This window comes from Falco rusticolus, chromosome 8 (assembly GCF_015220075.1).
Source record: "Falco rusticolus isolate bFalRus1 chromosome 8, bFalRus1.pri, whole genome shotgun sequence".
Classification (NCBI taxonomy): Eukaryota; Metazoa; Chordata; class Aves; order Falconiformes; family Falconidae; genus Falco; species Falco rusticolus.
This window is the reverse complement of record NC_051194.1, coordinates 4,978,062-4,994,094: the sequence shown is the minus strand read 5'-3', so window position 1 is coordinate 4,994,094 and position 16,033 is coordinate 4,978,062. Positions and strand designations below refer to the sequence as shown.

General features: G+C 43.4%; 1 protein-coding gene across 2 annotated transcripts in view; it reads right to left on the bottom strand.

Annotated features, from left to right (window-relative positions):
* Positions 1-11,411: 11,411 nt before the first annotated feature.
* Positions 11,412-16,033, bottom strand: part of SPOCK1 (SPARC (osteonectin), cwcv and kazal like domains proteoglycan 1) — a 324,520-nt gene continuing 319,898 nt past the window's right edge. For both annotated transcript variants that reach the window (XM_037398498.1, XM_037398497.1), the window contains one exon: positions 11,412-15,843. In XM_037398498.1, coding sequence (XP_037254395.1) covers positions 15,653-15,843 — 191 coding nt within the window. In that variant the 3' untranslated portion in view covers positions 11,412-15,652. The remainder of the gene's footprint in view (positions 15,844-16,033) is intronic.

Sequence of the window (16,033 nt, the reverse complement as noted above, 5' to 3'; positions counted from 1 at the left end):
ACACAGCAGGTTTAAACAGCTATTTAGCATGACAAGGATAAGTCTGTGTTCACAATTTGGAAAATAGGTCAAATGTATTAAAAAAACCTGCTTTAATGTGACTTAATCATCAGATACTAACTTTGCTGAATTAAATACCTGGGCTTCCTTGGGAGAACAGCTTAGGAGTGAAGTTTTACAAAAGTGCTGCCTCACCAGTGATACCCAGTGTGATTAGTATAGCTGACCATAGATGCCTATATACTTGTCCTTCCTGCATGACCCACAAAAGCTCTCTATATGTCCATGAAATAAAATATCTGGGGCAGAAATAAATGTGACGTTGTTTGAGGTCAAAACTTGTGGCTCTCGCCATACCTGGAGGCTGCCTTGTTGCACTGGTGCAGGCAAGAGCTGTCAGAGCCAGGGACCTGCAGCACTTTCTTATGGCCACATCGAGGGATGCGCTTAGGGAGGTGCTTAATTCAAAGCACACAGAACATCTCATTGAACCCATACAGAGCTGAAGAACACTTGTGCAATAAAGTACATTGCGCCGTTGGCTCAAACAACAAGAGTTCATGCCTGGCTTTGAAAGGCATGAAAATCACAGTCAGATGAACTAGCTGTACTGCAGCAGTTTCATCTGAATATGTATGATATTATTTAAAAAGTAACTTTTGCAGTAGCGCACTCATTTTTGGAAACGGAGCAAGTGCACTAGGAGCAGCTATTTGAGATTTGCCTTTAATGCAGTGCAACTGTTTGCCGGGCAGCTGTTCTTAATTATATATATTTTTTTCCGAAGAACTTCAGTCTAGACTTGAGTTTTGTGGATGCAGTGATCCTCACCGTCGACAGCACAGCCTCACCATCCCATACCATTGCTACAGCTATAGGAACCTACAGGTAGTTGTAACTATAAGTACTTGTTATCCAGGGAACTTGGGATGGCTGTGATCCCTGCCCAGGGTTGAGGTTAGAGTGCTCCAGGGATGCTTTGCTGGAGTTAGAAATGTGGGGTGTGTTGGATGAGAAAGTGTGTCTAAAAAGAAAGCCCCTTTCTGTCTGCGATACCCTCATTCTGTGTGGAAGGCAGGGCGGTGAAAGGCCTTCAGTCCCCAACACGACAGCAGTTGGCAGGACAGCTTACGGCAAAACCAAACCAAGCTCACCCTAACAGACCACAGCATTTTTTCTGGAGCAAAATCCCATGGCGTTGTGCCTGGAGCAGCTGTGGCTTTGCTCCATCCCATCCCTCTGCACCCAGGTGTGCTTAAACCCACCTCAATTTTATAACTGTCCCTGTGGTAGCACCCAAGTGATGTGTTGGATCAGCAGTGACCGAAATGGCACAGACCAGTTTGGCTTTTGGTGTCTGCAGGTCAGGGGCTGGGAAGTCTGGGTGCTGCTCAGGGTGAGGTGCTGGGAAGTCACGGGGATGTGCTTTGATACATCAGCGTGAATTTGGCAATTGAATTTGCAGCTGCTTTCACAGTTGCGGACATGCACAAATGGGACTGATGGAGTTTCCTTTGCCTGCTAAAGGAAGCATGAAACAAATTATTTTATGTCCAAAGTTTGTTGTAGAGCCGCGAGGGACTTCTAATTAGAGAGCTAATGTGCACTTTCCCAGTGATTAGGTAAACACATTTTTTTGTTATTTATAATAGCTTCCATCACACGGATTCAACTAATTACAAAAAAAGTCCCTTGTAGAAACCATTTACAATTTTAATTCTAATTATTTTTTGATAATTCAGAAACATTTTTCCTACTATTCATGAGAAAGCAGAAACTTAATCCATTCATTACCACACTGAATTGCTGATTTGAAACCAATCATGGATTACAAAGTCAGACTGAAGGTGAAAACCAGGACTTGGCTGTGAAAAAAGTTGGGGGCGTGGGGGGTGGGGAGCTGTAAAATACCCCAGTAACACTTTGCTGAAAAAAGTGAATCATTTGCAGAGCTGAAGAGGAAATGCAGTGCTACATTTGCAGCTTGAACACTCCATGTTGAATGAGCCCTTTTGTAATGGCAGCAGCAGAAAGTCTGGGACGTGTTATTTGCCCAAAATAGCCTCTCTGAAATTTTTGCAGCTACGATAAGTTAGTTCAGTGGGCATGCGTCTCCTCCCGGTAACATCAGCTCCCCACTGACTCGTGCCGGGACTAAAAGAACCTGGGTACGAAGAAAAGCCGTGGCTTGTATTTGGAAACACTGGGTGTCGTGGAGTAGCAGCTTTTGCCCACTGGTCCGTTTTGCTCTCTCTGCACTCAGCCCCATGCCGAGGCCACTGTTTCCCAGCCCGCGGCCAGGGTGCCTTGAGCTCCTGCTAAGTGCCAGCCTGGGATGTGCAGGGCAGGAGATGGCCCCGGTCTCTGCCAGAACAGAAATTTTGCTTTGGATTTAGCTGGTTTTGCAGCAGCCTTAAGGCAAGCAGCTGTGGTGGGAGAGCCCTAAGGACGCTGGAGGATGGGGCTCATTGCCACTGCATCCCAGAGACATACCCCGCATCCCACATCACTCTGTTGGAAATTGTAGGTATTGTCATGTGATAGCTTTGCCTTTAAAAATACTAGTTTTAATTCAAAACATAAAAGGACCAAAGGTTCAAAGTGCCTTTGTAAGCACTGTGGGTTGACAGTGAATCTCCTGTGATTCCTTCTGATCAAAAAATTACAGGTCGGGTCCTCCCCGGTATGCATCTCCTTTTCTGCTTTCAGTGGAGCTGCACTGATTTACAGCCCTGGCCAAGGAGTGAATACATTTCTTTTAACCTAAATGACCTTTTTTTTTAATGTACCCAATCTAGGAATTAAATATCGCATTTGATCTCCCATTTGTAATTTTATTATACAAAGCTTAAAGACACATACAGCTTTTTTTTTTCTCTGAAAAGTGATTATGCTCTTTGTTAGTCATGTAAAATCCTACAAAATTTGCTTCTGACTCCAATCTTTTGATTTTGTATACCAAACTCCAAATCTAGAGCCCTATAAAACTAGTTTATTGAATTCAGTGTGAAAATCTTTGATTTCTATACCAAAATACTTTAAGAAATGTATTCTTACTGTCTCTTACCTTCTCCAAATATTTATTTAAATATGTTTTTGAAAGAGATTTTCAGCTTTTTCTGAAAGGAGTTGCTGCCTAAAATGGGCTCAGCAAGCCATGAATGCAGCATTTAGGTCAAAAAATATGAAATGTTTCAGTCTCGAAATACATCTTGCAAGGCAGCTGCATATCTTTTGAAGGTGCAAACTCAGGAGGTCCATCTCGGCCTGGGTTTTGTGGCCGGTCACAGCTGACAAGTGATGTTTGGGACACCAGGGGACTGAGATGCTTTGGAAAGGGCTTTGCATGGAGCAAGGCAGAAGCAGGGAGGAAGAGGAGGGATGTAAAGGATGTCACACATGAGCACAGTGGGGGGAGCTTTGGCCTTTCAGTCCTTTAAAGACATTCCCTTTAACCTGGCTGTGCTTTTATCGCATCTGCTGTTGCCAGCACTACTGATGTGCTCCAAAAATATTTGCAGAAACAAAAAACAAGAAGACAACCTAGCGTGAGGTCTCAGCCGCTTCTTTGAGGACACCAAACTCGTCCAGCAGCCATCACTTTTCCTGAAAATGGTTCAACGAACATCTGTTGCCTCACCTTTTCTGAACCCTTTCATGTACCCCCACTCTTCTAGCCACCTTTTTTTTAAAATCAGTCTTGAGATAAGTGCTACATCTCCCTGCTACGAGTATAGTGCTGCCCAGCTAACTGGGGCTTTTGCTGAGGCAGAGCCTGATTTGATTTCAGAGGCCAACAGACACGATTGCTTTAGGCCTCATAACATAAATCGTCCCTCGCAGCCTTGCTGGATGGAATAAATCAGATCACGGGAGCAAAATGCTCTGAGGCATAGGTTCAGTGACAGAAACCAGGGAGGTAAAAGGGTCTAGGGGCTGCAGCAGAGAAACCACGGTTGAATTTCTGCTGAAAATTGGGCCTCAGAACTGAAGGGTGAAAAGATTTCCTCCATGCCTGAGCCACCACTGAGCTGGCACTTCTGTGCTGCGTCCCAGCAGATGACTTGCTCCCTTCCTAATGTGCCACATCGGTGAAACTGAGCCTCTGACTCAAAGCAGTGCTTTCTTCTTCCTTCATTCTGGTGGTGGGACAAGACTAAAACTGGGAGCTCTGTCACAACGTGGAGCTGCAGAGCAGTAAATTTAGGTTGAACATTGCTGGGTATTTCCTGGGGGATGCTGGAACCCCGAGGGACTTTGTGCTGGAGAGCCAGAACTCAGACTGGCTCATCCCTGGCAGCTAATGAGCATGGAGAGGAGGCAAAGTGATGGATCAACAGCTGAAGTGTTTTCCAGTATGCCTGCTGCATCCAGACATCTCATGGAGCTGCTTAAAGCAATGGATGTGTTAAAGTATTGCGATGCTTACAAGGGTATGGGTGGCAGCCAGGCTGCGTTTGCCAAACCCTGGACCTGAGATAGAGACCACTAAGAGACCAGTGAATGCGTTTGTCATCTCTTCAGCTTTTTGGAGACACCATCCGTAGGAAAGGCCAGATCGCCTTGGTAAAGGAATAAACACAGGTAGCGAGTCCTGGAGCAAAGCACATTGGATGACTTCCTTGTGGGATGGTGGGAAGGTTTGTGCTTTTTGGCACTCATTTCTGAAAACCTGATCTTCCTGCCTCGCCAGTCTAAGCACTGCAGCCTGTAAAGCTCCAAAGGCAAAAGCCAGACAGCAGGACCACCCCCTCTCTGCTGTTAATAAGCAAAGGGACCACCGAGGCTGGAGCAGATGGAGTGCACTTAACAGCCCCACCTGAACAGGGAGCCTCTTCATGAGAGTCCTTTGCTGGAGAGGATCCATTTGCTTCTCAGCCAGCCCCAGCAACGGGCAGGCAGGGCTCTCATCCTCATCACTAAAGATGATCACTCCAAAGGGAACACCGTGCCTGAGGTCTGCCAGAGCCGGCAAGGCTCAACGACCCTTTCAGCCCATTGAAGCTGCTTTATCAGCCTCTGAAGTGACCCAGCAATGCTGGCTGGCAGGGGAGTACCGCTGAGGGAGCACACAGAATTTCTGAGAGTTTCTAACACTCCCCTGGGAGGAGGGAAGTGGCACCGAGAGCTGAACCGATGTGCACTTGAGCAGGTCAGCAAATGCTGCCGATGTAACATGCATATTGCGTATGGTGTATGTCTCCGTAGGAAAAAGCTTCACAACTTTTAATTCTCTGCCCTAGAGTCACTGTCATCTTAAAGTTCTCTGCAAACATGAAAACAAATCATGCTGTCAAAAAATCATGCATTAGAAACAAATTATGGTCTCTAAATGCATCTTGGCAATATAATTGATAAACATGGAGTATGCGAAATAATTGAAAAAGTGGGGGGGAACATGCAGGATAAATGACTAAAATAAGGAAGTAATGAACACGTGTAAGTAAGAGCCACAATCAATAAATATAAATTACGGTGTGACAAACTGTAAATAATCAGAGTATTTCAGGCCTGAAATGTGATCCCTCTTCAGGGAAAACTTGTGTTAGTAAATCTGCAGAAGCCTTAGAGAAGAAAACAAGAAGAGACGAGGTTATCAGAGCTCTCTGAAATGGCAGACACGATGGATTAGCTCCTGGATTCATTACTCAAAAATTTCACCAGCGGTGTGGAAGTAAGATGCGTTACCAGCCCACTTCCTACCTCCACCCCAATGTACAAATGATCTTGGCAGAAGTGATGCTGCCAACCTTTCTCGGACCGCTATAGATAGATTAAAAAAAAAGGGATGGCATTTATCTTCTGTAATTTAGCCATTTAGAAGGAGCTTTTGATGGCTGACTCTTGTCTCTTGATTCACTCCACTTTCCCCCTCCTTCCCTGATGTCTCAGGAATCCTTGCGATACTCAGAAATAAATAGTCGCTGTCCCTAGCTTCTTCTGCAGATGCATGTATCAATACAGTTTTTTTGCCCACTGCGTAGGATTTTAACCCATCTCTTTGTTTCCAGGTCCTAAATCCTTTCCAGATCCTTGGGATTAAATTCTCATCAAGACCAGCCTGTGCCAAGACCCTTCAGCACAAGTGGGACTGCAGCCTGAATTAGGGATGAGGTTCAGACACTGCTGCAGACGTTATAAAGAAGCGGGAGAGGATGGACCAAGTGGTGTGGGAAGAGATTTGGGATGGATGAGGGCTGGCGGATTTACATCCTGGCCTCCTGGGTGATTCTTGACTTCTGAAAACAAAGGTGAGGGATGACCTTCATTTACTGGTTCAGAATATGGTTGGTTTCTCTTAGGACATATTTAGCTCGTTGCCCAGAGCACCACAGGAAGGTCCCTGCTCACCTGGCCTCTGTGGGTGGATTAAATCCTCCAGCGTTTGGTGAAATTGCTGTGGGTTTACGTCTAGGTAGATTTAAGTGGGTTAGGACTGAGAAAACATTTCCTTAGTGGGCAGATTGAGGGAAAAGATTTGCTGCTTGCTCTGATTGAAGCTTGTCTAGAAAGCACCCTCACCCGAGCAGTGTTTAAGGCAAAGATTTCACCCCCCGCCTTGCTGCTGGCTGGCAGATGGTGTCACGTGGTAGAAATACATTGTGCTCCACGTCTAGGGGTAATAAGAAAAAGGGAAATTACATTAGAATGCGAACTATTGTCAGTGGTTATTTCCACGGATAGTCCTCTTCCATTTAATAGCACAGAATCCATCATGTTATGCTTTATTTCAGCTGTGATTGCTCCCGAGAAAAGATGTAGGTCACATCGTGTTGAACACAGTGCCTTTGAGAAGCGCTCACGATGCAGTTTTTCAGGTGGTGGGAGGGGAGGGTTGCTTTCCCACTTTATTTTATAGCTGTGCTGGCACTCACACTTGGCCAAAAGTGGGAGAAAGCGTTGCTTAGCTAAATTTGGCTGGGGGGCTGTACCACTCTGTGCAACGTGAGCGGTGGCTGGTGGTGTAAAGCAAGAGAGAGGCAACCCTGGAGTTCACAGATGCAAGGAGTAGCTGCGGGTGGAGAAGGAAAAAAAGGGGGAGAAGCTTTGAAATTTTGGGGAACAGGTAAAAACAATGTTCACACCCCAAATTCTGCATCTCTCCAGCAGCCCGGAAGCCCCGCTAAGTTAATGCTGTGCTGTGACTTGCATCACAGAGCCTGGGGCAGATGGAGCAGCCAAAATGTCCTGATTTTAATGTACCCCTACAAGCGATGGCTTGGGATGTAGCCTTGCTCCAGTTTAACAGAGGATTTCATGAGACTTAATTAGCAAGGTTATTAATTAATCAATTATGTAAAACAGATGAGCAATCAGATATCCTATTCTACAGTGATACAGCTCATTGTTAAAACTTAATTAACGCAGAGGCTTGGGGACAAAATTAAAAAAAAAAAAAAAAAAAAAGAAGAAAAAACCCCAAACCCTACAGAAGAATCAGGAGAGAATAATTTCAGCTGAGGATGGAAACTGGACTTGAGACTAGATGGGATGACAGCCCTGCTCTGAGAGGATATTGGGGTTATTTTGGGTAGTTTAACAACCAGCCTGATGTTTGCCTCTACTGCTACAGGCAGCTGAGCCAAATTGTACTTTATGGCTTGCCAAAATAAATCTATGGTAATTCCTTCTGTGTAACTGAATAGTGCCCACCTTTCAAAGCTGGCTGATGTGGTACGTGACAAGGGAGGACTTTAGCAGATGTATTTATTTGCATGCCGTCTCTTCTTGCCCGAGCGGCAGCTATCGCAGTAGGCGTGGAGGTGAGCTGCAGCATCAGTGTCACTAACAACCAGCACGGCTCGCTGTAGGTGTTGGATTCTTATGCCACTTGTACCAAAAGCAGTGGGAATATTGATCTTCTGTAATAGCCTCTTGTAACCCGAAGTATTTTGATAGCCGACATTAATCTGTGAAAACCTACATCTTGTTACAGTCTCAGTTTTATTTAATTTTACTTTAGGCTAAAAGTTATTTAGGTCAATTCCTTGCCAGTTCTGATAAATTGGTACATCATCTGGGATGGAGCAAAGCTGTGTGTGTATGCTCTTAGTTGTACGGACTCTTACCTGCATATATTTGCATTAACTGGATTTGTGATATTCAAGAGAGAAAAACCGGTGTCAAAATCTGTAAGTCTCTCAAAATCTGCAAATAATTTCAGCGGTAATATGTTTCCAAAGCACAAACCAATGTGCTTTTGGACCTTTCCTCCAGCAATATGCTCTGGGGTCGATTTTCCCATGTTTAAGGGCCAGATTGCAAATGTATTGGCTGGGAATGGAAGTAGAGTCATGCTCCAGCAATGATTTTTATTGAGTAACTATAGATGAGAAAAGGCAGTTACTACCTGGCAAAGACCCTGCATTTTAAGTTTTCTTTACAAACTCGCTCTCTGCCCAACCCTTTAGCACGAAATTGCAGGAATTTATAGTGATATGTGAAAGAAGTTGATAGTCAAGACCAGTAGCTGCCAGGCACCATATTTCTTCCTAAATCTGTTGTCAGCAGAGGGGTTTCTTGCACAGCTACAGCTGGGAGGGTGGCTTCACAACTGCTGAATGCACACATAAGAGCTTTTTACATACCTCTGCCTCATTACTGGGCTGATATAGTGCTGGCAAAATCAGAATTTGCTTCTGGCCTCGCTCTTCCCTTCCTCCTGGAGTGCCACTCTGCGGTTTGTGGGTTGCTTTTTTTTTTTTTTTTTTTTTTAATCCTAGTTTTCAGGGATGCATTTCAAACAGTTACTAGATATTGCACACAGGGGACAGGACCAACCCAGCCCGTGGCAGGAACCTGCCTCTGCAGTTTGTGGGTTGTGACGGGCTCATCCTGACCCGCTCAAGCCAGTGGGAATTTCCCATGGGAGCAGGCTCTGTCCTGAAAGCAGCGGGTGGGCTGCTGTGCCTGTGCTCAGGGTCTGTCCCTCTCCTTCACAGCTTACCGAAATCTATTAGTTTCACCGTTTGTTTTGCTTTTGCCAAGAGTGTACAAAGCCTGCTCTCCACTCTGCCTCCCCCACCCTCTCCTAGTCGGTCTAGTTTCAAAGATGGGAGTGCTTTGAAAGTCAAAAGCTTATTAATAGCTCTCTGCCTCTTTTTAATCTATTCAAAAAGCCGTACAGTGTGCAAAGCTGTTGTGACATGATTTTTCTTTTTAATATCTCACCCTTTGACTGTCAGTATTTAAGGAAAAATGAAACTAATCATCAGTGAAAGCATTAATGCTACTGTTTTATAGCTGGTGAGGTTCTCAACAGAAAAAATTGTTATAAAGAAAATAAAAGTCTGAGCGTGTGTGTGTGTGTATGTGTGTAAGTGTATGTGTGCATCTCACAGTGGAGGTTTCACAGAACAACCCAAGAATGGTATAGTCATTAGCAAAATACTATCAGTAAGGAAAGGGAAATAGTAATATATTGGAAACCAGGGGGTGGTGGGAAAGGCTATTTCTTTGTAAATGGTTAATCTTGTAACTTTGTCATGTGTGTCCCTTTCCATGCAGACGTGTCGACCCCCACCAGTGCGGTACTACCCGGTATGGCAGATTTTACTGAGGATGCAAAGTACAATGTTTGGCTGCAGATGGACGCCCCTGTCCTCCAGGTAAGAGCCACCTCTGCTGATCATTTTACCTTAAGGCCAAACTGACCTTTTGCCTTTGCATTACCTGGAGCAATGTTTCAGCTGCAGACACTCTTCAGTATCACTAAGGAAGCAAAGGCTGCAGCCCCTGGCAGTGAGTTAATGAAAATTAGTCCAAGATCCTCATCCAGAATGGAGGACAGAATCATGGAAAAGCGAAATATAAATCAACGCAGCTTATCAAGACATGACAGGTAGGACATAATAATCTACTAGGAGTATTTTAATGTTTGAAATCAAGTACTAATTCATAGCATTTAGCCCAGCAGAAGTTGTTACAGAGGAGATTAGTATGGGTGATCAAACACCAGCTCAACCTTATCTGAAGCATGGAAGGAATTCCCAGAAGTGGCTATCCCAAACCTAGGAGAGTCTAAAGACAGCAGTGACCGAAGCAGGAAGGTGTTAGCAGGAGGGAGCTGCCAGTTTGCTGCAGAGCAGCTCCTCAGAGGCAGCTGGCCGGGCCAACGGGGGGTTCAGTCCCCATGCTCCTTATGAGCTCCCCCTCGCTCCCCCAGAATACTGTGGCACAGGTGGTCATAACAGTGTGTGATATATATACGCACACACAAATACTCTGTGTGTATGTGTGTATACATGTACACGTACATTTGTGTATAGAAAAGAGGTGTGTGTGTATGCATACCTAGCTATGCACGTGTAATTAATACAAAACAAAGCTTGTAAGACACCTACAATTTTGAATCTAGAAGGTATATTAGAAAAAAGAAAACTCCAATCATTAACCCTGCCCAACAACTAAAATTTGCAACTCGCGTTACGTTTTAGATTTGGTTTGCTTGCCTTCCAGCCCTCAGTGCCACAGTGCTGGACATCTGGCACAGCTGAATCACGCTAACATGGGTGATCAAACACTTCCAAGCATCTCAGAGTGGTTTTGGAAAGGGAAAACTCATCTGTTCTCAGACTCAGGTAATGCAACGTACTGGAAGTAATGTGTGGTATCCACTGTAAAAATAAACTACTGAATGCATTCAATTTAACAGAAATTTAAGGCAGTTTCTGACTAGATGACACAACTCAGCCAATGGTGTACGGACAGACAAGTTATAAATGTATTATCCGATGAGATTATAATTGCACAAATGTTTGAAAATAGGTTTCGTGCTTTCATGTGGTTCTTTAATATTGCACATACAGAGGAAAGGTGATGAAATAACATTTTAAACTCTGTAATTAGCACTGTAATAATGTTGGCTGTTTAAATTAGTTAATAATATTAAAGAGGAGCTCTAATTTAATAATGGAGACACAAACCCAGGTATTTCTAAATGAGGATGGCTTCCCTCCAATCGTATTCAATATAATTTTGTTTTCATTTATACTGTAGATAATGGCCGCTGTGGCTGTGTTTATAGAATTGCCCTGGATACCTTCAGAAGAGACAGAAAAACATCACGATTTGCAAACTGGGGAGGAAATAAAAATGAAATCTAGCTTCCCCCCGCCCCTTCCCCCCAGCCCCTGCTAGATTCCTTAAAAATCAATTTTAATGTAATTTGAAAAGCTCTGATTTTGGTACAGTTATTACTTTCTGTTTGGTTTAATTTCTGCTTTTAAAATAGAGCTTTCTAGAGACCTTACCTCAGCTTCACAGATTACAGCTGACATTGGACAGAGGTATAAGGTATAAACCAAATATAAAAGACCATCCGTTTCTATGTATGATTAAATGCTGACTCAAGGTACCGCAGTATTTTTGATCCTTAAAGTTCAATAAAATTCAGGACAGGCAATAAGGAGTCGCAGACAAATTAAAATTTATTGAGACGGACAAAAATGCAACTATTTCAGACTACAGTTAAGCATTTACAGTTAACCAAAGTTAGCAAAATGCTCACATTCCACTTAACTCCTTATGGAAAAAGCATTCAGAATTTACTATGCAATTCTACTTACTATGATAGTCTACATCCATCTACAGTAGGGACATCAAACTGAAACACGTAATATTTGGATCTCTCCTTACAGATCTACACATTTAACAGTAACGGACATCAACAGCATTGAGAAAAGTATAAAAAGACCAAAACCCACCTACTGTAGAAAGGGCTTTTTGATGTATAGTAACTGTACAAAGCAGTCTATATATTAAAGGAACTTGAATGGCATACAGAAGGGACTGCAGTAAAAGCCAACAAATGTAGGAAGCTAAGCTTGAGCGATCTCATGGTCTGTATCAAGTGGTGACCTTAGATCTATGTCATCTGCTGCTTGAGGGGAAAGATGCTACAAAACTTCTAATATCAAAATATTCCCATGCCAGAAATGTACACCGAGACTAACAGACTAGGCTGGAGAGGCAAAGAGAAGCATTCACTAACAAACAGTGTTGTTTTAAATATAAACTTTACATTTTCAATATAAACTGTAGAATAAATATTAAATAAACACTTCAAATGGTTTAAAATAATAGTACAGAATAGCTTAAAAAAAAAGCAAAGAAAAGGAAAAGGATTCTTTGTGTTCACAGCGAAGGCCAGTAATGACCCAAAAAACCCAACTGTGCTGAAACCTGAACTCAAGATTTTGATTTAACCACAGTAGTTAAAAGAAACATAAAGCAATACCTAACAGTATTTCATAGTCTCTAACATGAAAAGAAAATGAGATTAAAAATTGGTTTGTGTCTCTGAAAGGGGTGGGACAACTCTGATTCCATTTTTCACAATGAGAAAATGTTGGGAATGTCAGTGACTTGATGCTGATGGGAAGCACTGCTTTGAAAAAAAAAAAAAAAGACAAAGAAAAAGAAAAAGAAAGGAGTTAAATTAAGCTGGAAGCAAATTAAATTCTTTCCAAAGTATGAAGAATGGAAGGGGCTTGATCTGGAAGATCTTGGTTCTTGGTAGAATCACTGCTTTCTTTTAAAGAAATAAAACATTTTCTTAATGCATCTTCCCAAATTGGACACAACACACATATGCACACACATATGTGTATAAACATATATATACAGACACACATATATACACAGGTATATATAGACTGCAGATCTTCCAGCCACTGGAGGATGCTCAAGGGCTTTGCTAAATAGCTTTGTAATACTGGGGAACTTGCTCTTAAAGCAATCCCTAGTCCGAGCTGCCCTTCCAAGCCCGGGAGCCTGCCTGCCCTGCTCCTGGCTGGGCTGTGACACCTCGGGGCCCGACACTACTGCCTTTTCTCTCTCTTGTAGTCGCACCCAACTGAACCAGTCAATACCATGGCGTTTTTCCCCCGGCGCTAGCTCTTCTTCAGAAGAATGGCTGAACAAGTGGAGCAGGCGACTGCCCGATCCCCTGGCTAGGGGTGTCACCCTGACCGCAGGCCAGCAGGCTGCCATGACGCTGCTCCACCGCGACCCGCAGCAGGTCCGTGCTGGTGAGTCCCAGCAACAGGAATTGTTTTGTAGTTTAAGAGAAAGATGTAAGCCCTGCCAGCTCTGCTCGGGAATAGCTGTGTATGAGAGATTAAAGCTAGGAGAGGCTCAGCGGTGCTGCGAAATGGATGGTGGTGGCATGTCAGCTCATGTAAACTGAAGGAAGCCCACATTCACCTCTAAAGGCTTATTTAACAGCTTTTATCTAACCATCTTGCATGTTTGCATGGGACACAGAAGGGCTGCCGCTTTCGACTCTGGAGCTGCCTGCGAGGGCTCGGTTAGACTTTACCCCGGTGAGGTGCTGGGCAGGAGAGGGGATTTACTACGTGGCCTTTGGAGTGAGGTGTAGGTCCAGGGCAAGCTGCTGCAAAGGGACACGGGACTGCAGAAAAACACCTAGTTGTGTGTGGAGAATGAGCCCAGTCAGGAGGGTAAGTGTAACTCTACTGATTACAGACCTCAGCTTTATGTCGGAGTGAAATGTCAGCTCTGTGCCTTAGGCAGGTCCTGCACAGGACAGCAGAGCTAGACCCAGACAGTACGGGTTTAATTAATAACATACCATAAGGAAACCAGCCACAACCTCTGAGAAGCAAGCTACCGCTGGTGTTCAATTGCTTCTCACAAAACTATACTATTTAGGGAAACAGAAATGCTGCTTGTAGATGTTCCTCTTGCAAGTCAGCACAATTTTCCACAATTTTCTATGAAAGACAAGTAGAAAAGGCATGTGTGTGTGTGTGTGTATGTGTGCTGTGCAGCTCATGGACAACAATTTTACAATAAATTTTCAAAGGCTGTAAGAAAACCAAAGGGATTTGAGGCAGGACGGATTGTAGACCTTTTGCAAATGATTGTGATGGCAAATTTTTGGGAGGATGTGGGGTGTGAAACAACACACAACAAATTCCTCATGATTTTACACATCCTTCTGCATTAATAACAATTATGCAGGCTTGCTCTTTGTTCTCAGGTCATTGATCAAGACAAATAGGAAATGAAAGAGGAGAAAACAACTAAGCTCCTGCAACACACGGTGTCTGAAAGGAGTTCCTCTTCTGTATTGCTCTTCTGATCGTGTCTGAAAGCAGAGGTCCTCCAGCACAGAGGGGGAGGGGGGCATTGGCTTTAGAGAGGGGCTGAGGACCACAGCCCTTGGGCCAGTGTCCCTAAAAAATTGACTTCTGTCCACCAGCACAGTATTTTCCTGCTTTTGAGTGAATACGTAACCAGCCATGTTTTAACTCCATACTGTTTCCACCTCTATATCCAAAACTAACTCAGAGGGGGAAAAAAATCAATCTAATTAGTTTCTTGTGTAATAAGCACATTTTTCATTCTGCAAAATAACTCACAGGCAAATCACAGGCACTGCTGAAATACATCTGCATCCTAATGCAAGAGTGGGGTTAAGGTACCTCTTACTGTTTCTGAAAACAGCAAAACCAAGAAAAAGGTCACCACAGTACATTAGTGCATCAGAGAACTGCAACAGGAAAGGAACAGCAAATAATTTAATTTCAATATGCTGTGACATAATTGAAGAGCCATCAATACATGGGAGATGCTGAGGGAATCACAGATTGTATTTTAATACCATTCTCTTTTATGTGTGTGTATCATGAGTGTGCAGCTTGTCACACGGAGCAAATGGGTTATGCTTTTGAAACATGACCACCTAAAGTTGCTTTTTTAAACAGGCCAAATAAATATGAACTACTTCAATTAAAGGAACGACAGCTTATCGCTTCTGATGGTTAATGTCTTTGACAGCTTTGTAACTTCGGAATGAAGGATTGCTAAGAGTAAATGAAGAACAGGCAGATCCCTAGTGTGTGGCAGGAGGAAGAGGCTGCCTGTGCGATGCCAGTGCCACTCTCAGTGCAAACGAGTTCCAACAGAAGCTGAGGAATAACTATGGAGGTGGTTACGATGCTACAAATCCATAAAACACTCTTTCCTTAAACGCCCTGAAAGGCAGGTGGATTCTGTTCCCTGCTTGTAGGGCTGGGTCCATAAGAATTGCAGGTTCTCAGCATCTCTTAGGATCAAGGTCATGTTCTGTAAGCAAATAGTGTCAGTGAGCTGATCTGCACCCCGGTGGGACTTCTGGATGAAACGCCTGGTGCTGGGCAGCCAGAAGTCACTATCCAAAGAGACTTACTCTTTACTGGAACACAACTAGTTCTAATAGGGACTAAAAAATGAGGCACCTACTTCTCTTTCTTCATGAAAGAAAAAAACTGTTTCTGATATGACACAAATTCTCTAACATGAGAAGGGCTTCTAAGCCTTTTAGTGGTTTGTCGAGCCCCTTCTGCATTCTTCTTTCACAGGATGTATTTCATAAGCTGTGTGAGGATTAAGATATGAAATGTTTCTAAAACAAAACTCATTGCCCCGTGGATAGAACAAAAATCCCCCAAACCAACTGAATGAAAGCTGTATTCAAACAGTCCTTGCTGGAAAAAAAACCAGTTGTCTTCCAAATTAAATAGACTATACAAAATTAAACTCGGTAGAGAGGGAATATTTGTGCCAGGTACTCTCAGATACAATTGCAGAGATATGATGTGATTTGCAATATTGTGCAAAACGTGAGTCCTCATTATGATGGGCACTACCATATATAGCCAATTTCATCATCCTTATCATCATCTTCATCTTCATCATCTTCATTAGCTGCTCTTACATGAATCTTCAGCTTCCCTTCTTTGTCTTTTTTTGCTGCTTCAGGTTCCTCTTCCAAATCATCCAACAGTACAACAGATCCACCACTGCCAAAATCCCCTGAGGTTTCTTGCTCTTCTTCTGAAACAGGTGAGCAGGCAAGGTCATTCCCCCACACGACACCAAACCCTGTGTTCATCCCCTCCCTTGTCATTAAGCCACACTCACTTGCAATGTTACTTTTAAAATTCATTGGTTCAGCTGGTCATAAATAACCTTAAATTTCAGTTTTCATCCTGAACTGGGATGAAGATATATCAATTTACTCCGA